General features: G+C 39.3%; 1 protein-coding gene across 3 annotated transcripts in view; it reads right to left on the bottom strand.

Moving 5' to 3' along the window:
• Positions 1-23,453, bottom strand: part of kcnab1a (potassium voltage-gated channel subfamily A regulatory beta subunit 1a) — a 52,601-nt gene extending 29,148 nt beyond the window's left edge. Inside the window, exon 1 of one of the 3 annotated variants that reach the window (XR_013287921.1) lies at positions 22,618-23,453. Coding sequence is in view for 2 of the 3 variants with exons in the window: in XM_077541300.1 (XP_077397426.1) it covers positions 22,618-22,892 (275 nt within the window). In the remaining variant the exon portion in view is untranslated. Of the gene's footprint in view, positions 1-9,910; positions 10,770-22,617 lie in introns of those variants that run through there. The other 2 variants (XM_077541300.1, XM_077541301.1) reach the window with 2 other exon arrangements.
• Positions 23,454-23,820: the final 367 nt, after the last annotated feature.

Here is a 23,820-nt window from a genome sequence, read left to right as displayed (position 1 = left end):
AAGCCAAAACATATAATTACATCTTTGGGAATATGGCAATATTTAAAATAGAACGTATTTATATGTTTTGGGGAGTAAATGAGTTAAAAGTTAAAATTGACACTGTAGTATTTTGTTGACTCTCGAGCAGTGTTAAACCTTTTATTAATATTAACATGCACACCAAACAGCGATCCCAGGTTCTCCTCAAAGAACCACACCAAAGCATGAGATGTGTATTATTACCTTTGGAAGTCTATTCATAAAGGCGCAGCTGAATTCACGCAGAGGTCAAAGCTCTCCTTAGAAAGATTTACTTTGGAGCTGGAACGTAACCGGATGGGAAGAAAGTGGAGAGGAGGCAGAGCGAATCAATCTTGGTGGAATTTGACAATTAGCTGAGCGGGTCCCTGGCACACGGTTTGATTGAATAGCTGTCCGTAGATCTCATCCCAGCTCTCAATCACGTCCTCTCATCTTGTTTCACTCACTGACTCTAATGCCACACATACTGTACAATCACACACTTTTCAATGTCCTTTTAATTTCAGATGTGGGATTTATGTGTGTTTGTGTGTGGATGTTCAGACACAAAAGCAGCTTCTAAAAGATGGCATGATCACCTCGCCAGTCTGAAAACAAAATAACATTCTCACCCGTTTTTTTTTTTTTTTTCAGCACCACTTTTGTAAAGACTGAAGCTCAAATATGCAATGTATAAAAACACCACCGCAAAACCTCGACTAAGACACACAAACACACATTTGAGAAAACCCACACAACAGAGAGCCTCCTCGCTCGCTCGCAGCTTTTTCTGTCATTTGCATCTCCATGGAGACAGAAAGTCAATTAAACGGCCTTCATATAGATACAAAAAACCCACCCAGCCTCTTTTCCTGTAATGTAGCCTGGGAAACGATACACAAACACATCATCTACATGCATATTTTAAAAGGATTCTTTTTTTTTTTTTTTTTTAGTTTACTGACTTCTTCATGTGGAGCTTGCAATATGCAACTTATGAATCATTTTATATCTCATACCCCATCGCATCAATTTGCGACTCCTCGTGTGAAGATAATGTCGAGCTGCTCACAAGGACATCAATAAATGGAAAATTCATACTTGTCATAAGTGATAAAATTGTCAAACTCCTTTTTATATAGTGCTGTGCTTTATCTACACCATATGTTACCCAAAGCGCTTTACAAATCCTCACATTCACCCATTCACTGCTGCTGTCACTGCTGGGAGCAAATCAGGATCCAGTGTCTTGCTCAAAGACACTTTGACATGGTCACAACTCACAAGGGTTGAGGATGGAAACCCAAACCTCACAGATGGGAGATGACCACTCCACCACTGAGCCACGCCTTCCCTGTACACTGTGACTGGCTGGCAACCAGTCCATGGTGACCCAAAGTCAGTTGAGCTGGACTCCAGCTCAGCTGTGACGGAATGAGGGTAACTGGTAAAGAAAATGGATAGAAAGATGGATTGCAATGTGGAATAGCAGGAAAATAGAGTTGCTCAATTATCTCGAGTCACGTTTCACATGACACGGTCCAGTCCGCAATGGTACTTTAACCGAATTCTAAACCCTGATGTGGTTTCCGTGTTGGAGGGAAAGAGGTCATTGTGCCTAAATTAACTATTGAATCAAATATGTGTGCACGTGCAAGTCAGTGAAATAGTTCCGAAGGTCCAGTGTTGAGCCTTTTTTTTTTTTTTTTTTTAACCCTTTATGGACGCTGTAGTTCAAAGTTTGGTTTTAGCAATAAATAAGTGATCCTGTTTGCTTCTATACTATCCATAGATAATGCTCATGTCAGTATAAGAAGGAAATCGCCCTATCATTATAATAGGAATTTGAGGAGCCTCTTTGATTGGCTGGGAGTTAACTGTGTTACATCCCACAACACCACATTCAATTTGGTCAAGCAAAATACAAAAAGAAAACTCCACCCATTGTGCACAATTGCACTGCACTTTTGCACTAGACTTGGACTGGGGATAAAAAAAAATTGGGCCTACAATGTGCATGTCATTCTGTGACAATTTTGACCAGAACTGTGGATTTCAAAAACAAAACATTTGTCCTTTACCGCATGTATAAATTAAGAATAAATCATTCCCTGTTGACACAATTGTCAACAGAGAGCCTCAAAGGCTTGGTTAAGTGATTTTCACAATCACAGCACAAAGGAAGACATACACAACTGTGCCTATAACTCATCATATCACCACCATTTGTAGTGAGAACATGAAAAAGTGAACTAAAGCAGAATATGGGTGGATGTCACATATGTTAATGAGTGTGTCAATGTTCTAAAAGAAAAGAAAATTACAAATCATAGCATATTATTATTTGTGCTTTTGTCAGTCATTTTGTTAGCCTCAAATTTGAAAGTTTGATTTTGATGCCCAGGACCATTTGCATTTAATTAAAATTCCATCATGATTAAAATAATATGAAGGTTTTTTTTTTTTTTTTTTTTTTTTTTTTTAATCTAGACTTAAACCATAATCTTCCCTAGAAAGTGCCACTACTCTTACTGTTTTATGGAAATCATTTTTTTTGCACTATCCTGCTAATTAATGTAACAAGCCATGATCAAAACAATAGCTTTTGGCAAAGAAGAAGAAGAAAGTTGAAGGAAGTGGAAAGGAAGGAAAGTGGAAGTGAAAGTGGAAGGAAGGAAGGAAGGAAGGAAGGAAGGAAGGAAGGAAGGAAGGAAGGAAGGAAGGAAGGAAGGAAGGAAAAGAACGAGATGTCAGCATTGAAGAACGATTCACATGGGTAATTTGTCTTCAATTATAGGCTATCTATAAGAGCTTTTTGTCAACAGTGATTTTTTTTTCATTTCACTGACTTGCACGTGCACACATGCATGCAGCAGCACTAAAACTCCCAGGTTTGGATCGCTTCATCACAAACACTTAATTTCCTGTAATTGTGCATCACATCATCTGTAGAATGACAACCCTGGAAAATAATGAAGACAAGCAGCAAAAGGTGGACGGAAATAGATACAAGGTTGGCATGCACATTGTCTCCTCCCTTCAGGATTATATTTGCCAGAAGATCAAAGTCGACTCACGTTGCGTTACATCAAACCCCCACAAAGATGCCACGGTTCTAAGAATCGTTGATGTCTCTCATTCTGCAATTCATCCAGAGGTTTAAGTGGATTGAGTTCACAATATTATGAATCCATCATGTTGGAATAAAAAGACTGTCCCTACAAGCATAGAATTGTCCAAGCTATTATTTCTTTCAATTCATCCATCAATTATCTGAACCGCTTATCCTCAGCGGGCGTGCTGGAGCCTATCCCAGCTGTCTTCGGACAATAGGCGGGGTACACTCTGAACTGGTTGCCAGCCAATCGTATTCTTCCTAATTTAAGGGTCACTTGTGACCCGTGCCAAACGATTTGTAAAAACTACATGATACCGGTTTGGCGCTCAGTTCTCCCTCACACAAACTCTGACTAAGGTCTTTGTTTTTTAATAATACATAGTGCCAATAAAAGAATGAAATGATGACAGCAGTTCAAGCCCAGAAAATAAGATAAACCCGACACTGGTAATGAAGTCTTAACGTTAATATCGAGAACAAATCCGCAGAGGACAAATGACAAATAGAAGATATAGCAGTATAATACTGTTTAAATGTCAGATGTGCCAGTACAGAGGAAACCTCCAAATGCCCCAGATGTTGTAAAAGCAAAATATGTCGCGTGAGATTTCAGCATCCTGTATGTTTAATTAAGAGTTTAGAATGGAAAAATTCCTTCAGTATATTTAAAAAATCACATTGTGACTGACTGTCTGCCTGCTTTGTGATCTTTCACTTCTACAGTTTTGATCAGCACGTTAACTCCAACAAAGACTCCATCCACCACACGAGATTTGCCCAACTTGAGTTACATTCATTTATGAGCATATGTTAAAATATTTATTTCAATTTGTACATGTTTCGTAGACACACTTCTATTCCATCAGTACGGTGTCTTTTTAAATTACTATTAGTCGCTCTCATTTTTGTATTCTCTGCATCATTTAAGTATTCAAACCATTTTCAAGTAATACTTACAGTATGTGACTTTTGAGGTCATGTTCACGTGTTCTGAGGTAAATCGTGGAACTAAAAGAGTCAAGGATATGATTTCCATGGCAACAAGAACAGAGCGTTGGTTAGTCCTGCGGTAATTTGAAACATGACCAGCACGCATGAAGAATTGCGTCCCCCACATTTGACTACTTCAATATTACAGTATTTGCTACATCAGTGTCGAAAAGGTTCAGGAGGTTCCATTATGGATAACTTTTTTTTTACTGCTGCTTAATTGCTTTGCTAATGATATCAAGCATAAACTCGTTTACATGCATCAGTAATGTGGCCTCTCGCATTACTATGCAGTGCAAATATCTCAGCAGCGGACGTGTCACCAAGCCTCTTTTGCAAAATGAGCTGTATGTGAAGACGCTGAGTCGATCATGTACTGATGGTGGGAAAAATAAGTGACTACTCATTGAAATGTATGTAAATGCATGCAAATTTTAGTTGTATGGAATTTCTGATTCCATGTTTCATGTTTCGTCTACTTTTCTATCTATTGTGGAAAGTGATAGCAATGAAAATAAATGTAATGTGAATATTAGAGTATTTAAACCTTGATTCATTTGTTGACTTTCCTCTGAGGAGTAGTTAGGCATTATATTGATTGTTGATGAATACCTAGCAATGAACCATTGACACTAGCGCCATGCATCTATGAAAATACCAGTTACAAAAGAGGGACTTATTACTGACAATATTTTATGGTGTAATGAGAATTTTTTTTTAAATTATTATTATTCAATTATTTATTATATTCATTTATTTATAAATTTGTTCAATGATCGTGGTCACAACAAATCACCATTTGCCCTTCGAAATGAACGGAAACGCCTTTAATCCGTTACAGCCTCCCCGTCCAAAAAACAACAAAAACGTTTGTTTGTCATTATTTTAATAGTAAAAATAGCACTCTGTATTTATTTATTTTTTTCTTCCATAAAAGCACAAAGTAATGAATTAATTAAATGGAATGCAAAGAAATTGAACAGTTTTGGGCACAGTTTTTTTTTTTTTTTTTTTTTTAAATACAATTCAATGGACAGTGCTGCTCCATTCACACTGACTACATTATTACAACCATTGGCATTAGCAAAACTTTGTGATAATGTTGTAGCCTATTGTTATTCCATGATACCCACCTTTTATGGATGTTCATTGGGAACATGGAGTTACAAGAATACACAGCAGTCAATACTTACCAGATTAGCAGTTTAGCACCTCGAGGCTTTGTCTGATTGTATTGAGATGGATTGTGCAGCCCTCAATCCCATAAACTTGTAGTGCAACTTGTTAAATAGCATCAAGCTGCTACACTGTCTACTCACTGGACTGAGAGGAAAGGGGCACTTATTCCAAGTGAAGTCTTGTCAGCTGACTGACCCTTCTAACAGGCTTTTGGTCATAGCAGAAAGGGGGAAACGACTCGGAATGTGATATATTATTGAACAGAAATCCTTGAAATAGCATTAAAATAGCAAAGGAACTGTTCGGACAACTCCGCCTACAAGGCCCACAGGTAAGTCGCACAAAATCAACCCGACAAACAACCAAACGGATGTCATCCAAAGTCTGACGGCGGCCTCCTTTGCAAGTGCTACTGTTTATAATGTCAAACATTCTTTGATGTTCACTGACAAATAAATAAATAAACAGCATTGACCAACAGAGGGAGACACTACAGGAATAATTTAGAGTTTACCTCCATGAACTATGTTTTTACTTATTCTAATCCTCAACCTTTTTTTACTTCACGTACCATGTTCTCTCTTCCTGAGAATTAAATATGCTTACCGTAAAGTTAGCATTACGACAACACTGTCCATCCCACTCATTTTAGATACAGCCAATAGATAAACCCAAAGATTAAAAGCCGAGTAAATCTACTTCCCCTTTCCTGTTTATCTGAGCAACAGCATCAATGTTGTTTCCCAGATTGGAAATGGGCAGTATGTGAATCTACCTTAGGAATAGGCGTACAGTCAACATATATGGTATTTTACAACTCTATTAAAATGTGCAAAATTTCACTTGTGCTTTAGTTCAGCATGAACTATTTCAAGCACCACTGTTATTTGTACAAAACGGCATGTGCACATTTGTATCTCGACCTCTGGAAGCAGGTGGTGTGCACAAGCCCTACTTCACTTACTGATGGAGATGAAGGCAGATTTAGATGCTGCAGTATCACTACCTGCACAAAACAACACAGGACAACGTATGGTACAGTATGGTATAGTATAGTATAGTATAGTATAGTATAGTATAGTATAGTATAGTATAGTATAGTATAGTATAGTATAGTATAGTATAGTATGGTATGATATGGTATGGTACGGTATGATATGGTAAACTCAGTTAGCAGGACGGTACACAGCCACATTTGTGTACATTTTTGCAAATTCATAATTTCATATATAAGAAAACAAATGTGATTGAGATCTGAGACAGGTTGAACACCAGCAGCCATATAAATAGATGTCAATCATATTTGCTGTCAAGGCTGACTGGTCAATACACCCTTTAGTCACACTCTGTCAGGAAATGTCATGTAATTTCTCAGTTACACTCACCCATCTGTCACTCACATCCATATCCAGAGTGAGCCACTATTTTTTTTAAATATACAGATTGACCATTCCATTAATGTCTTTGCATGTCTAATCTACCATGAAACAATTTATTGTCTCGATTCCTGCGTGTTTTCTTCACTGTACCATTATTGTACTTCCTTGTATTATCATACAAGGAAGTGTGGTATCAAACTCATAGACTGGGCACCTGTCTCAACGCTCTCATTACTAGTCCAGCTGCACCACAGCCCACTTGGATTACATATTGTCCACACAGTGAGTAACTTGAGTAGGCTTCCAAAAGGAGTGAACAGTGTAATACTGGTTCTCAAAATGACCCGCATTCCAAAACTATCACTTACCGAGCTTGAATGTTGCATAATAGTCATCAGGCTCTCGCTTGGTGATAGAAAAAAAAAAAAAAACGCATGTAAACCATTTATCATGCTCAGAGTCATGGGCAAATCTATAGCAGCTAACGTTCGATGAGAGTTGACTTGTCACTAGTCAATCTCATGTCAATGCGTAAAAAACAAAAAAACATAGACCCTGATTTTGCCCATCAAAAAGTGTTAATAGTGAATAGAGCTATGTCCAACCAAGAAGGTAATGTCCAGTGGAGCATGGGTATAAGTGGCCAAAGTCTTGTAAAAAGTCCGTTTGGATAGGTTACCCGTCAACCTAATGATAAGGACAAGCTGTACAGAAAATGGAACTTTACCTTCCATGCCTTGCAGAGTTACATTGAAGGCCACCATCAAGCATACAAGCACTTAATAGCACCTTTTTTCCACCTGCGATCTGTTATACACCCACACACATACACTGTGTAGAGCTTAAAAAGACGATAGCGGCATTCTACGCAGCATTCTTAGTTTGAGACCAAGCGAGTTAAACACACAAGTTGGCAGAGGTCAAATTGGATTCAGACGTTCTGCCCACACTGCAGATCTGTGTCATCAAACCTCAGCAAAAGGCACGGAGGTGTGTTTTTGACGCGTGGGAGAGAAGCAGAAGCATATAAGCTGTATTCCATTCATGGCCCTTGAAAACAGGTGGAACATTAGAGTGTTTGGCGAGGAAAGATGGTGACATGCAGAAGGAAAGAGGAAAAAGTAACTTCCTAGTGAAGTCTCCTCCGTTTGTTGTTGAAACCAATTTTACATCGGAAAATGTCATGTATGTCAAAAATTGTGTTTGTCTTAAGGTGTGACAATGCTTGCTAATTTTATACCGAACGCCTATCCTGTTAATGTTTTTAAAAGATATTATTTGCATTTGTTCGCCCTTACAGAGCGGTGTTTATCACACTACACGCTAACCAACTGAATCCTTCAGCTTGGTTGTAGTGTTTGTACAAGAGTGACCAACAGCTTGACCAGTGGAATGCGAGCCCACCAGTCACTTTGTGTAGCTCGTCCATATAAGCTACTACGGAGGCTCCTGGTCTTAAAAGAATACAGAAAATAATCCCATTGTTTCTTCTTCTTGTTTATCACATCCACCAAAGAACACCAAACGAGAGTTAATAGCAACATCATTAGCATAGCATAGCGTAGCATTGGAACATAATATGGGCACTTCACACACTCAACTCGTATTGTTTTTACAAATAAGGGATCATTTAGAAAGTAAATACAGTGTTCCCTCGTTTTCCGCTGGGGTTAGGTTCCAAAAAATACCCGCAATACATGAAATCCGCGAAGTAGTTAGCTTTATGTTTTACAACTCTTATAAATGTTTTAAGGCTCTAAAATCCCCGACCACACAATTTATCCACTTTTCTCATTGAGGCATTTACATGTTCTCACATTTCTCTCTTGTTCAAACATTGATAATGTTCAAACCTTCATAAATTTTATAAAATGGGTATATTACTGTAAAAAAAAAATGCAAAATTGCACTTAAAAAAAAATCTGCGATACAGCGAGACCGCGAAAAGTGAACCGCGTTATAGCGAGGGAAGACTGTACACCAGATTTTCACTACAATGAAACACAACACAAAGTTCCCAACTTTTTGTTTTGTGTCAATAAAGTTGTTGGATAAACAACTTGTGTGACCTTGTGCTTGCCAAATAAGTGTATACTTATCTCTACTGCTTTGCTTTCTCTTAGTAAGGATAAATGTGATTCCTAACACTTAACATATTAAGGAAAAATAAATAAATACTCTAAGTGTGGCAGTAGCTCAAACTAGCACAACAGTCAGTACTAAACTGTTGAAGATCATTTCTGTTATCCATTTACAGTGCTCAGCAAAAATGATTACACCCCAATGTGGTTGTAAGAACACCTTTCAGAATGAAGATGGAATACTATACTGCAAAATACTCGCGTAAATGTGGGCCATTTATTGCAAACAAGATGAATTAATTAGTACACACACAAAAAAAATAGTTTTCTTAACAAATTTATTCAAGAAAATTTTGCACAAATAAGTAGGGTTGTTCTGCAACCATAAAAGTAATGGAGGTCATAGAAAATAGTCGATCTAGTCGTTTTTGTTGTGGAATGCATTCATTTTTCTCATTAGTTAATTTAATTTTACAAAGGATTTTGTAATTTATGCATTCAATTATTAACCCTGCTTTCATGTTGTGAGTTAAGCACATACTTTACAGAAAACATTTTGTCAAAATTTTTGAAATTGTTATGAGATATTGAATAAAATCTTTAAATTTGTCAAAGGTGGTGTACTCATACGCTGAGCACTTTAACTCATTCACTGCCAGTCATTATAGAAAATTTTTACATTTCCAATACTCACGTGATATTACATTCAATAATTATATATAAACCGAATCTACCAAATAACAGAATAGACTCCCTACTTTTTGTCCCGTCCCGTTCTTTTATAATTGACAGTAGAAAAATGTAGGTTTGCCAAAATACAGCCATTTCTCCCATGGACTCTGAAACTGTGTTTATTTCCTATAAAATGGGGCTATGATGTCATCTACCGGTGGTTGGGCATCAGTAAAGTTGTTTCCAAGTTTGATATTTACAGTGGAGCATGCTCAGATTCGCCCCCATTTAGCACCGCTCTAAAAAATACAATTGACAAGTATACTTGTCAAAGGCAGTGAATGAGTTTTAAGAGCTATGAAAATTAATGACAAAAATGGTTCCAACTCTCTGTGAAAGTTTATTCCTTGTGAAATCACAAATAAACAACAAAGGAGCATGTCAAAGTATTTGTAGGTAGGTAAAAGCAAACATGTCCACATACACACCTGTACTTCATCCCTGTGTGTTTCCCGGTGGACTCCTTGAGTGAGATGTGGCGCGGAGTGAAGGAGCCAAAACTGCGAGCGATGATGGCCACCGTGCGGAACTTGGCCCTGGCTTGGTTGACCACGCTGGGGCTGGTGGCGCTCTGCTTGCTGTGGTCCCCATTGCCCCTCTTCAGGTTGTGGTCCGTGCAGGCGATGGACACCTGCATGACTCAGCTGGGGGTCAAGTACCGAAAGTTGAGACCAGTCGCTTCAATCCCGTCTTGTTTTGGAGAAAGTCTATGTTCAAGCTTAAGTTTTGCAGATGGCAGCTGGAGACTTTGGTTGCTTTGTCTCCATGTGCATCACTTTTCTTGATGCTCTCTTATCAAGTCTTTCTTATAAGAGGAACAGGAAAGAAAAGGTCAGCCATCAAAAGTCTTGAAGAGTTGGCATTTCTTAGTTGCTTAGTGAGCAATCTGCAAGTTATTCCCTGCCGGACTTTCTCGTCGCCAATGTGATGTCTCTAATGCTGCTTCCAGCTGCAGAATGACAATCAGAGGAGCTGGAGGGAGCGATGGAAGCAGAAGAGAGGGAGAGAGAGGGAGAGATGCTGCGCTGGTGAGCGGTTTGTGTGAGAGTGGAGGAGGAAACAAGATGGGGGTGGGGGAGTCACGCCGAGGTCCTGCCAGGGTGCACAGTTACATAGGTGTCGTCAGCACTTTTCCCGACTCACTTCGACTTCTTCTGGTTACCGATTCGGGATCTTCAAATCACTTCCCATTGTCCCTACAACATGCACCTGAGTCGGATGTTGCACTTCCAGCTGGTCCTCTGCTTCTTGTTTTCCCACAGCAGCTCCATCGGCAGCACACGAGAGGTTTGTGTTACAGAGAGCACCTCCCACTCCTCTCTCTCAGCTCCCACTGCACCTGTCTCGCTCGCGAGGCTGGGAAACGTTGCTCAGCTGTCCTACAGCTTTTCAACAACCACTCACATTCTTTTTATCGTATTTGTGTTTTTGTTTGTCCATTTTTATATCTTGTTTTCTCATTGATGGAGTCTAATAATCGCTCTAAGCAACACTTAGCATCTCCTCTTTTTGAATGTTTTTAAAGTACAAAGAGCAATGTGGGCACTTTCCTTTGGAGTGGAGCAGAAATGGACTGCATCATCCTTTATTAAAAAAAAAAAAAAAAGCTCAAATAATGCACAAGCCAGGATTTGACTGGAAAAGCCACAATGTGCGCAAGAGCAAATATGTTTGTTCATTTTCACTCCCGATTCACTCACTCCACATCAACTCCCACAGGCGGCCAAAAATCAAAGTGAACTGGCGAGAGTTGGATGTTTGAAATGGGGGAGGTGTCGAGTTTTCAGTATGTGAACATTGAAAATGACTTAAAACACCTACAAAATCAGGCTGAAGCCAATCGCAGCTATCTATGCATGCCTTGTAGCATGTACAGCAGTGTTGAGGGCTTTTTTTTTCTTTTTTAAAATGTATGGTCTGTGTGTGTTTGTGAGGATTCAAATCTGCAAATATAGTCAATACACAGTGTTGACTTTCGGGTGTTGACATGATGTAAAGGAATGACAAGTCGCGTCAGGTCTAAAAGCAACAAATTTCATCTGATAGAAATGGGCCATTGGTAGTGTTGCCGGCATGCACTCAATTCCCATTGAACGTCTCATTCACAACCACCAGCGGCGACTGACTGGCAACTAGTCAAGGATGTCCCCCCCCCCTTGTCACATTTTGGTGATGAGTGAGCTGGAAAAGAGATTTTTTATTTTATTTTTTTTTTTGCTGCACACAGTGTTGGTTCTTTGGAACTAAAACTTCTGAGATCAAATCCCTTCTATTTAATATGGATTCTCTACAACCCACATTCATTGCACGGAACACCAACATAGGCCGCTTTGGTTATGCTTTCCTCTCCCGCCAAATAGGAAGCAGAAAAGTGCTGAGTGGTACGTGGACCGACTTACAGCACTGGAGTGTGTGGAATATGTGTACACAGAGCTAACAAAGCAAAACAGCAACACATTGAGGTCAGGCTGGTTTATAACACTGCAAATCTGGCACACCCGACACACACTACAGCATAATTCCACTGTCCGATGACATGAGTTAGTGGGAATTATTCCACAGTCGTGTACTCATTACCCTCAAAACCTCATTTTTATCTGCAGAAGTAATTCGCTACATTATAGCCAATGAACCAGCTCATCTAAATACAGTTTGTATGTCATTTATTCATCTATGCTGTTCCACTTCACCGCTACCAGTCATACATGCTGTCGCACATAGAACTGTGACTTTGTAAAACTTTGTGGAGCGCTGTCTCATTGGTCAAATAATAACTCAAAAAATGACAAAGGTTTGAATGACTTTGCCATCAATGAACCAGGAAGCAGCATGCTAACAAACTAACTCGTAAGAGTACTACTTCATAATGTTTTTTTTTTTTAACGTTTGAGAATGTTTGTCTTTGATGAGTGTCCGTGTTCTATTGTGTGACAATTATTTTTATTTATTACTACTTGTTGTCTGCACACCTTATTCCTTCACTATCTATCTATCTATCTATCTATCTATCTATCTATCTATCTATCTATCTATCTATCTATCTATCTATCTATCTATCTATCTATCTATCTATCTATCTATCTATCTATCTATCTATCTATCTATCCATCTATCTATCTATCTATCTATCTATCTATCTATCTATCTATCTATCTATCTATCTATCCATCCATCACAACATTACAGCATTGCCCACTAAAGTGGCAATGATGTACTACTACTAACTACTACTTTTGAAATACTGTATTATTTTGAACAACATGGGAAGAATATATTTAAAATTCAATAAATTAGTTTTTCTCCTGACAACCAGTTAACTGTCGGATCAGGGTCCCCCTGACATGCAAACATTTATGAGCCTATACATTGCCTTTAATGCTTGTGCCTTTGTCTCAGGCTCTTCTCTAACATTTATGACACAAGCAGACAGGGCAACATCATACCGTCAGCCGTCTGTCATGTGACGGCAAACTGCCCAAAGGGCTGAACTGTTGTCACACTGCTATGGACAGAAGCAGTTGTATGAGTGAGGGGGGGATGTTTGGCATTCAGAGTGGACACTGATGTAGTGTTTCAAGGGAAAATTATTTATTGTAATATAAAACTATTCAGGGACTGCTTCCTAAGGTTACTCATATTTGAATGCCGTATTACCGAATGCCGCGACACCATGTGGCAAGATGCCAAAGCCAAAAGCATATTACAGTAATGGGTCTCGGGAAGCTAAACTGCCACGATCCCACCATGCGTCTGTAGTGAGCATCAGTCATTTCCTGCTCCATCTACCAACTCAGTATGTTCGTCAGGCAGAGCGCTGCGAGCCTACGAATGATTGTAAATTGTAAAGTGACCATTCACTGAGCTGCATAATTGGGTTTAATAGACTGTAATTGTGGCTCGTTTCATATAGAGGCAGCAAATTGAGAAGTTAATACATACTAGTTGGAGAAAGCAAAGCTTTTAAAATAAATTGTAGGTACTGTAGGCTACTCTCTTGAGTGGAAAGAAAGCAAGGGGAAAAATGTACACCTCAGCATGAAATTGAAGTTTTTAATCTTCAGTGGTTGACCGGTGGCCCGTGTTACAGTAAGAAAAATTCCCCCAAAAAGTATCATTAAACTTGTGCCCTAAATGCAATGTGCTCTAATATCCTGGGGGGGAGACGACATACTGTCATTACAGTTTATTCATATATCAATGAATAATTCAAGATATCATTGATAAAGAAATAAGACATTACATGTTATATTTAATGTCTATCAGCATTTTTTGAAGATTTTTTTTCCCCATGCATTTTTACTGGCGTCAACATTTACAGGTGGCTTTTCACAGGCCGGGCAGTCCCTATCCCCTGGGAATGGCGGCTGTCGGCTGTATAGTATATATAAAAGTTTTTTGATCAATTGCTCCACTTTCTGATTGAATCAGTTATTGTTTTATTTTTTCTGCAAACTCAATCGGTGATCTCTCATACCTGCTACAAGCTACGCACTATACAAAAATGACTAAATGACCTTGTGTTGTGGATTTTAACAAATCAACATTTGCATAGTACAATTTCTCTAAAACGAAACTTTGGGACTAAATGTCTGACATAATAATTCTTATCCAACTTGGACCTAATGAGAATGTACTCCCACGCTACAGCTTAAGAGTCTTCAGATATGGACACTTGACACTGAAGAGTGGCAACAACCACAGAAAGCCATCAAATCGGTAATAGCATTGCTATGGAAACAGTATGGAAGTGTGTGCGTGTATGTGTATGTGTGTATACACAGTTGCAGTTCTTTTTAACAGAGCAGAAGATTCATAGCAAATAAAATCACATACTGGCAAATGCATTTGTACTCGCTGGCAGAAACCCCACTTGGCTTTAATCGTTTTTTTTATATCATACTTTAAATCTTTCCAACACTTTTCCGCTCAACTACTTTTATTATTGCCATACACTGCTGCATATGACACACACGCATAGACATGCCTTAACTGCAAGTCTAAGGTAAAATATTGAATGCCACTGCATCTGACAACCGAACAGCACTATTATGTGTGAGTATCCAACAAAGTACAACCTAGCTTATATTATTTGAAATCTGCCTGATCTGTATTTGATCTCAAAAATACACTTAACAAAAGACTGGATCAACATTTACTGTTTTTCTACACTATATTGGCTCATTGTTATGGCCTCACTATGTTATAGAAGCGATTGTTTTTTTATATAGGAATTTACAGCATACACAATTATTTTTTAATGTTTTTTTTTAACTTAATGTGTATTGGCCGATCTCAGGCAATATAATTTTTTTCCATCCATCCATCCATTTTCTTGACCGCTTATTCCTCACAAGGGTCGCGGGGGCTGCTGGCGCCTATCTCAGCTGGCTCTGGGCAGTAGGCGGGGGACACCCTGGACTGGTTGCCAGCCAATCGCAGGGCACACAGAGACAAACAACCATCCACACTCACACGCACACCTAGGGACAATTCGGAGCACCCAATTAACCTGTCATGCATGTCTTTGGAATGTGGGAGGAGACCGGAGTACCCGGAGAAGACCCACGCAGGCACGGGGAGAACATGCAAACTCCACCCAGGAAGGTCCGAGCCTGGACTCGAACCGGAGGCCTCAGAACTGGGAAGCGGACGTGCTAACCACTCGACTACCGTGCCGCCCTATATAATTTTTTTATGTCATAGATTTATTTTACTGAAACCCGGGATTTATTATTATGATTATTATTATTATTATTATTAGTAGTAGTAGTAGTAGTAGTAGTAGTAGTAGTAGTAGTAGTAGTCATAGTATTTTAGCATAGAATTAGCAAATCGATGAAATATAGCCACAAGTCTTTCATGCTAATTATTTGTTGACAGTAAACATATTAATTGCAGTGAATGAGTGAAATAAATTTTATATTTTAAAAATAGGTCGTTTAGGTAATAGCCGTGTGGCGAGTCATAATTGAAAAATCATTAAAACTACAGAAATATAAACGAGTGAACTGACTTTTGGCCGTTTGGATTGACACAAATTTCAGTGGGCCGTGTGACTTCAATAATATTCCACATTTTTCAAAAGGGGTAATATGTTCGTTTAACACGACCTACAATTTAAGCGTGAATTTAATCAAAATTACCTTTCCATTCATTTAGTTTTTCAAAGAAAATAAATATTGTATGTTAAAAAGACATTTGAAATTATTTGATGAAATACACAGTAGTTGAAATGAACTCGAAGCTGAATGCATTGGGATTTCAATCATGAGAGAGTAGAAAATAAAACCCACGCCAAGCTAATGGCAGGCTGACGAGTGAGTTTGAAGGAGAGCTCTGACGTCACTTACAGGTGCTTGACATTAGCTCTGTTAATTATCAACAAGGGAAGGGGGAAGAAGTGTGTGCTTGGAAATGAAGACGATGGCACTTGGATGCATCTGATTTTAAACACTAGGAAGTGCATGGTGATTTGTGCCATGGCTCCACACAACAAAGGAATCTTCAGCTGACTGAATTGCATTGTCCATATGTGTTTGTGTGTATGCATCAGTACTCAGTAAACTTGCAAGCAGAAAGCAAATAAACCATAAAGGTACATCATCACATGTATAATTAGACCCAGAAATGCTCAACATTTACTGCATAGGTCAATTTTCCATCTCCTCTCGGATAAAAATGTGTTTCTTCCATATTGAGATGTTCTATCACACAAAACTGAAATCGAACCAGGAGGGCTCTAGCAGAATGATGTGGAACATATTCCCCAATATAAACATCACACTGAGTGGGGAATGACCTTCAAATTTGCTAACCTTAAAGTAACAGCGCGTAGAGTTTATTGCTATCTAGTGGGGAGCTAATAGAATGCAGCCACCAAAGTCCAAAGCTCGTGCATTTTTGCACACGGCGGTGCCTCAGAGAGACCACACTTCAAAAGCCTACCACCACTTACTACGGTCGCTAAATTCTTCTCCTTTGGCTATCTGAAAAAGAAATATGGCGGAGAAACATGTCAGGCTTCTTGTAAGGTGAGGTGCAACACATGTAATATAATTACGATTATTAGACTTGTGATTATATATATATATATATATTAAGTGCATTGATGTAATTGATAGAACATATCTTTCTGCATATGATTGAAATTAATAGTGATTTTTTTTTTTAAATGAATGAAAATTGAAAAATCAAATAATTCTACACACTCTCTCTTTAGTGCCTCATTGCTTAAAAATGTCAGGTTGACAGCCTACCACAGAAAACATGTCACCACAAATGTTTAAAATGTTATTTTACCACTTTATAACACAAAGTAGTTAGAAAGTTGTACACATTTACAAATGCAGAATTTGAGAAAATTAGTAAATATCTAAAGGATCTGCCCCGCCGGCTCATTTGAACACGATTCTAAACTATTCAGTGATCATCTTGGAAAGCAGTTTCAAGTTATCTATAGTTTTCTGACATTTTACTTTGCTTTTTAAAGACTGGAGTGAGGAGCCCCGAACTGCTGCATCGGCACTGCACTGCAGTGCAAGTGCAGGGAGAGACTGCTGCTATATAATGGATACAATATATGTGTAGCTGCTATACAGGAGGTTTGTGGAGGTGACATGCCACACTGTCCCTCTCTTCTCCAAATAGGCCTGAAGGGAAAACAATGGAGCGTTTGCTTACAAGTTATAAGACCATAACCCAGAACAATCCAATCAAACACAAACACTGACGCACACATACAGGCATATTCTATTTTTACTGCAGTCTGGAAATACACAGAAGAAAAGTGCTGATACAAGTAAGTCTAAACTTTGCAGTCGTGTAAGTCCACACAGTGACCCATTCAACGTAATGTATGACCATATAACTAGTGGAAAGTCCAAAGGGGAAGAAGACAGAAACAGGGAGGAAACAAGCACAGCAAAATGAGAAGATGACTCAAAAGCAAAACTTTGCTAGTGGAAAATAAATAGCCACACTGTAGCTACAGGGAGCACAAAATGTGTTCAGTAGTCGAGAATAAAAAGGATGTAGCCGTTTTTTGTTTTTTTATTCCACGTAGGAGTCTGGCTGGATATTGCAATTTCTTTTCTTGAACCATGACCTCAATGAGTTTCCTTCAATCCGAAGTGGGTCACACTCCAGCGGAGCACACCGGCACCCTTTAAATATTTCACTTTCAAACAATTCCTCCTCTCAGCAAACACATGCCGGAGGACCGATGCAATGCATCATCATGAGTTGACATTTGATGACTGGCAATCAATAGGAGTACTGACAAAGCAGTGCTTGGAAATCTACAATCCTGTATAAAGTCTATGAGAATAAAGAGAGGATCTGTGGACATCAGAGCTTGTATTTGTCGCAGTGTTAATTTTAGATCCACCTTTAAAATGAATCATATAGTGAAAGTGTCCAGAAGTGCGGTTCAATCTCTTGACAGCACACACTCATCTGCTCATGCACACACACTCAGGCATGAAAACGAGTCTGCCGCAAGACCACGGCTCCCCCTAATGGCAAATCTCGCAACAGGCAGCCATTTGAGTCTGCAGCTTTGACTGATTAAAGATATTCATTCATGTTTTCCATGTAATGTGGACATCAGCCCACTGAACACATCTCTTCCATTTGCCCTTTATGAGACTCTTAATGGCACCACTTGTGTTCTGCTTTATCACTCAAAATGAGACATCTGCCCTTATCATATTGATCTTATGCGCACTTATTGGCAGAGAGCCGCAGGCGTTATTTGCCAAATCCTGCTTGATACAGTGTCACCTTGAACATGAGCTGAAAGATTTCAATTAAAGAAAGTGTGCGCAAGTTTTACTTCGGCACAATGCCTTCCTTTTTGCTCAAGGCGGTGTAAGGGAGTGAGATGTTATCCTCAGGCAACCACTGAGGGATTCTGCTCCTTCAGTAATATATATGATGAGTTTTCTTTTATAGATATGAACAATGAGATGAGGGCTGATAAAGTGATAGCTTAATTTGATCCATTCATCCAATTTTTATGATATAACTTGCCACAGACATATAGTTGCTCTATGTCGCTATATCAAAATATAATGCTTTTAAACCCACAACCTGCAACTATCCATCCATCCATCCAGCCATCCATCCATCCATCCATCCATCCAGCCATCCATCCATCCAGCCAGCCAGCCAGCCAGCCAGCCAGCCAGCCAGCCAGCCAGCCATTATTTTTTTAAATGTATCATTACAATTATTATTATTATTATTATTATTATTATTATTATTATTATTATTATTATTATTATTATTATTTGTCTTTCATTACCTGAGGTGTACCAGCAATTTTTTATGTAGTTCTTCCAAAAAATGGCTTGTTTGAAGAAGGTTTGAAGCATTGTGTGGGTAAATTTACTTGTCCTGAGAACAAATCTAAAATAAAATAAAAAATAAAATAATACCATTTTTGTCTTGTTCCACACCCCTACTAACTGATTACTAATAATCACTACTACTAATTGAATCTCAAATAAAACGGTTGAAATGTTTTGGGGGGTTGTATTTGTTTCATTGCTGTCTATTGCAACTGTGGAAATTTTTGTTTTAATAAAAAAATAATATTTCAAATAATAATGATTATTCATGGAACGTGTATAAGAAGAAAGCAGTGAGTCACGTGATACGCTAGACTTGACATTATCAAACAGTTTTCAAAAAGAATGGGTAGAGCAAAGCTATGCCGTCCCTTCTATTTTTCATATTTTTAGAATAATTTGTTTTGATAGTTTATTATCTATTATATGTAGCAGAAAATCACGAAGCAAATTATTTTTCAAGAACTTTGAAGCCCAAACATCCTCCAATTCTGGAATGACCCGAATACTATTAAACTGAACCAAACAAATCCATTAACTTCCTCACATTCGGCAGCCATGCTAACAATTTAGCTTGGATCTGCATTAGCATAAAACTGGCAGCGACAACTGAAGGAAAGTGAGTAAACAGCCCAACCATAACAAAAAGATACTGACAGAGCAAGACGGTCATATAGTGCTTAATTAACAGGATTTTGGATTATATGCACTGTGTTGGAATGTGGGTGTGGCTATACTGTACACAAAGTTAAACCCACTTAGAAACAACGCTAATGAGGCAACAACAGGTTCTTTAATTAGTCATCATTAAAGTGAGTCTGAATAACGTGAGTAGCTTTGACTTCCCCATTCGAAATTTGAGTGAGGTGTTGTATTAGCGCTGGCCCCTCTTGGACTCGCCAAAGAGGAGATTAGGGAAAGTAATTAATCAGAGCATGCCATAAAACTCGAAGGAGATTTCCCCATCAGGTGCTCTCGTTCTTGCTGTCAAAGTAATTTGTCACGACGCTGCTTGAGAGCCAAATATTTCAGAGGATCTTGTTGGATCAACCATCAGACACTCATATTTTATTTATGATACTTTAGCTATGGGATGTTTGGAATAGAGGCAACACCACACCAAGTTATTGTGGTCATACAGTTGGAAACTATGCATGCTATCTGCAAAACAGTGTTAATTTGTGTTTTGTAAATTTTATTAATTTGTTCATTTTATGAATTGAGTTGTTTCTCTACAGCCCAGATCTCGTGGGTTCATTTGTCTAACTTATGAATTGAGCTATGAATGTGAAGATGATAGTTAACAGAAATGAAAGTAACAGACAGATCAACTGCAGTGGCACTAATACTGTCACCTTCACACTCTGGTCTGTCAGCACAGTTAATTTAATCTGATGGATTGACAAACATCCAGACTGCCACTACACACACGCACACGCACGTGTACACATGACATATGCTTGATAATGTCACCCAGTGCACCCTGGAGGTCTGAATATCCCCTCAATGTCACTGCCTTTACTAACATGAAGCTCCTTTTTCCAATAATATCATGTGCGTGTGATCAAGCCATGTCAGCGACTGGATTGAATTGGTGTCCACTTTAATTTGGTATGTGTGATTAAAGTTAAGCCGCAGGCATTCATTTGAGCATCTATTAGCATTTTGGTCAAAAGCGGATGTACTATTTTTGTGCGGCTGTTTAATTAATTCACATCCCTTTTTGGTCAATACAACTACAGTGACACAAAGTAAGCCTGAATGCTGAGTGGTACTTGAACTAAAATTATGATAATAAAAATGAAATTACAAGAAAACCATGGTGGAAACACATAAGTAAAACAATCAGTTCCTTCACAATGATCAGCATACGATATTTACTAAGCATTGTGGATAACAGAAGGAATAAATGTTCTTCTAGTCATACCCAGATTTGCCATAACGACATGAAAAGAACAAGTCGACAAACATCTTCTGTAGTTCCGTAAAGTTTCTGTGCATTAAATAACAAACAAGCATTTGGGGCATCCAGCTGCTTTGCTATATGCTGTACCTACATTGCTACCAAGGAAGTGAACACAAGCTTTCCAGCACACACAAACACACGCACACACTCACTCACTCTTGAACACACATATGCCAAGATCCCAGGGCGAAGTGCGAACAGCGCGCTGCCATATGATCTCTTCAAGCCAGGTCGACCCAAAAGGGATCCAGTTTGCCAGCACAGCCCGCCCCCTCTGTGATGGAGGGCTTTCCGGTCTCATATTCTCATTTCTTCTGCACCAACACAACAATGGCCTCTGTTAAGGTCATGTTATTTTTGCCCTCATTGATAGTTGGTCAAATATGTTTGAAGAAAATACCGAGCAACAATTGAAAGGGCGAACGTGATGCTTGTGAAAAAGGCTAAGCCTCGTGTGGATTGTTTGCTTCATAGGTTGGATTACATTGAATAAAAAAATGGTTTCAGTGGGCTTCATTTTAGACGTTCTGAAATTGTGTATATATTGGCTGGGTATTGCACGATACGATACGATACGATACGATACGGTACGGTACGGTACGGTACGGTACGATACGTATCACAATACATATGCATCCCATTACATGATCTTCAAGGCAATACGTCCCGATATTTTACATGAATTTACTTGCATTTTATTATAACAGTCATATGCACACCTAAAAAAATATGTTCATTATGCTGGACGGCAAAAATGTTTTTGTCAGCAGCTCTTCTGGTTTACCACCAAGCGTCATGCCTGGTCTACATATGCAAGCACTGCAGAGCAAGGAGCAGCTTTCACAGACACACTCTGAAACTTAGGCATGTGCTGATATGAGCAAAAATATCAAAGTATTAAAATTACAGCTATAAAATTTGCTTATTTGAAATATTTGGGGAAATAAAAGCATTTTTTTTCATGTAACACATTCTATTTTGTTTTTTAAAAATAATGTAGGAAAATTGAGAAACATGTACCATGTTAAGTTTATAAGTAAATGTTGATATTCTTCCTCTGTTTTAATTTTTCTTAGCAAGACACTGTATCCAATCCCTGGTGAGCTATTTTTAGAACAGAATTCACACGTACACTTTGTTTTTTAACTACCGGCAAGTACAATGTAAGCTAAGGCACTCATGCCTCGCTCAATGACTCCCTCACATTCCTCCTGCACCTGCACTAATTGAAGTCAATTAACTTCAAAGACTGCTAGTTTTTTTGTTTTGTTTTTTGTTTGGTTTTTTTAAGTACAATGCAAGCTGCAAAGGCACCTGTGGCTCCTCTGCTCCCCCTTCACATGTCCTGATGTTTCATTCCCAGGCCATGGCCATAAACTGGCTCATTTGCATGGAGTCATTACGATGATGCAGTATGAGTGAAATCAACTTAAATAAATCTGAAATATTAAGAACAAGTCCCATGTCAAAAACAAGCTCCAACTTCCTTCCAAAGAATGAAGCACACATATTCCACAACAAAGAACTTGTGCAACTTCGACAGGCTTTTGTATTGACCAATCTGGGTTTTACATGAGAATCAATCAATAGTGCTGGAGTGCTGTGGTCATTGCATAATCAAAGAGGTGCAAGGATCAATTATCAATGAATTTTCTACAGCGCTTGGTGGGCCCCTGCTGACTATTCACACCAATGGTGCACAGTCAAAACACGCAAAAAGGCCAGAGCCTAAATTCCAACCCCAAACTTCTGTGAGGCGGATGCGCCAACAACCATCTGTTGCAACTGGGATGTATTTCAAATAGCAATCATACGTTACCTGTACGCCATCCCAGTCTGGCTCTTGATGGAGTCGTGCAGCGACAGCGTGTGGAAGTTAAGAAACTCCTCCAGCTGTTTGAGCTCCCTCGCATGGTGCGCTCTGTTGGCGCCCCACAGCATGAGAGGCACGCACGCTCGGGGGCCCGACCCGGCGCACGTCTGACCCAGCAGCCTCCCCTGAGCCAGGCTCTGGGCCTGGACCGCGCTCTGCCTCCTGGACGCTTTCTGCTTGGGGTTGGGGATATCCGGGCATGTGGCTTTGTACAGGTACATCTTCTCACTTGATCCACTCCTTCAGCCAAGTTTGCTGCCTAACAAACGCGCGCTCGGGATAATCCAGGTAAGGCCCGTCGCCCACACAGCGGTGGGTGGGCATGTGAGGAAAGCTCAAAGCAAAGTGAGTGATGTGTCTCGGGATGAATTCCCACCATAGATATATCCTCGTAAATCAAAAGAAGAGACGCCGAAAAATGTGGAAAAAGTCCATAATGAAGTCACATGTGCTCCTGCAAGAGGGCTGTCACATATGTTGAGTGTGCACATGCAGATGAAGAGAGCAACACATACATGCACTCTATCTCTCTGCTCTCTTTCACGCCCAACACGCACACACACACTATCACTTTGCCCCCTGCACAGCCAGTCTGCATTAGAAGCACACTTTGGTTTTGCTCCCTATTAAACGGTCTGGGAATCTGGGACAGTTTTTCCACCCTCTCTCCCTCCCTCTCTTTTTCGTTCTCGCCCCTCTCTCTGTTTTGTTTGCTTCTTTCTATCGCTCTCCATCCTTCTCTCCCCCACTTCCTCCTCCATCATCCCCCTTTTGTGTCCCAGCATTCCCTCTCATTCACTTACTCTCGATCTCCTCCAGCGTTTTTTTTTTACTCACATTTTCAGATGCCCCATCTGGAATTCTTGAAGGTGTTATTATTTACACTTATTCACACCCTCAATCCACATTATTCCTTTTATCTACGCCTGTTTTCTTCCTTTTTTACATTTCTCCTCTTTTTCCGCCTCTTTCTACACACTATGATAACACTCATACACACGCAAGCACACACGCAGCCAACAGCATGTTCTGCAGATTTGCGCACACTGTCTGGGGGCAATGTTTTTGTAATGAAGTGAACCACAAAATATCATGGGGGAAGCCTCCACTCTGCTCTGTTTGTTCTCTCTCTCTCTCTCTCTCTCTCTC

This window comes from Festucalex cinctus, chromosome 13, assembly GCF_051991245.1.
Source record: "Festucalex cinctus isolate MCC-2025b chromosome 13, RoL_Fcin_1.0, whole genome shotgun sequence".
Lineage (NCBI taxonomy): Eukaryota > Metazoa > Chordata > Actinopteri > Syngnathiformes > Syngnathidae > Festucalex > Festucalex cinctus.
The sequence above is the reverse complement of the archived record's forward strand: the minus strand, read 5'-3'. Positions and strand labels throughout refer to the sequence as shown.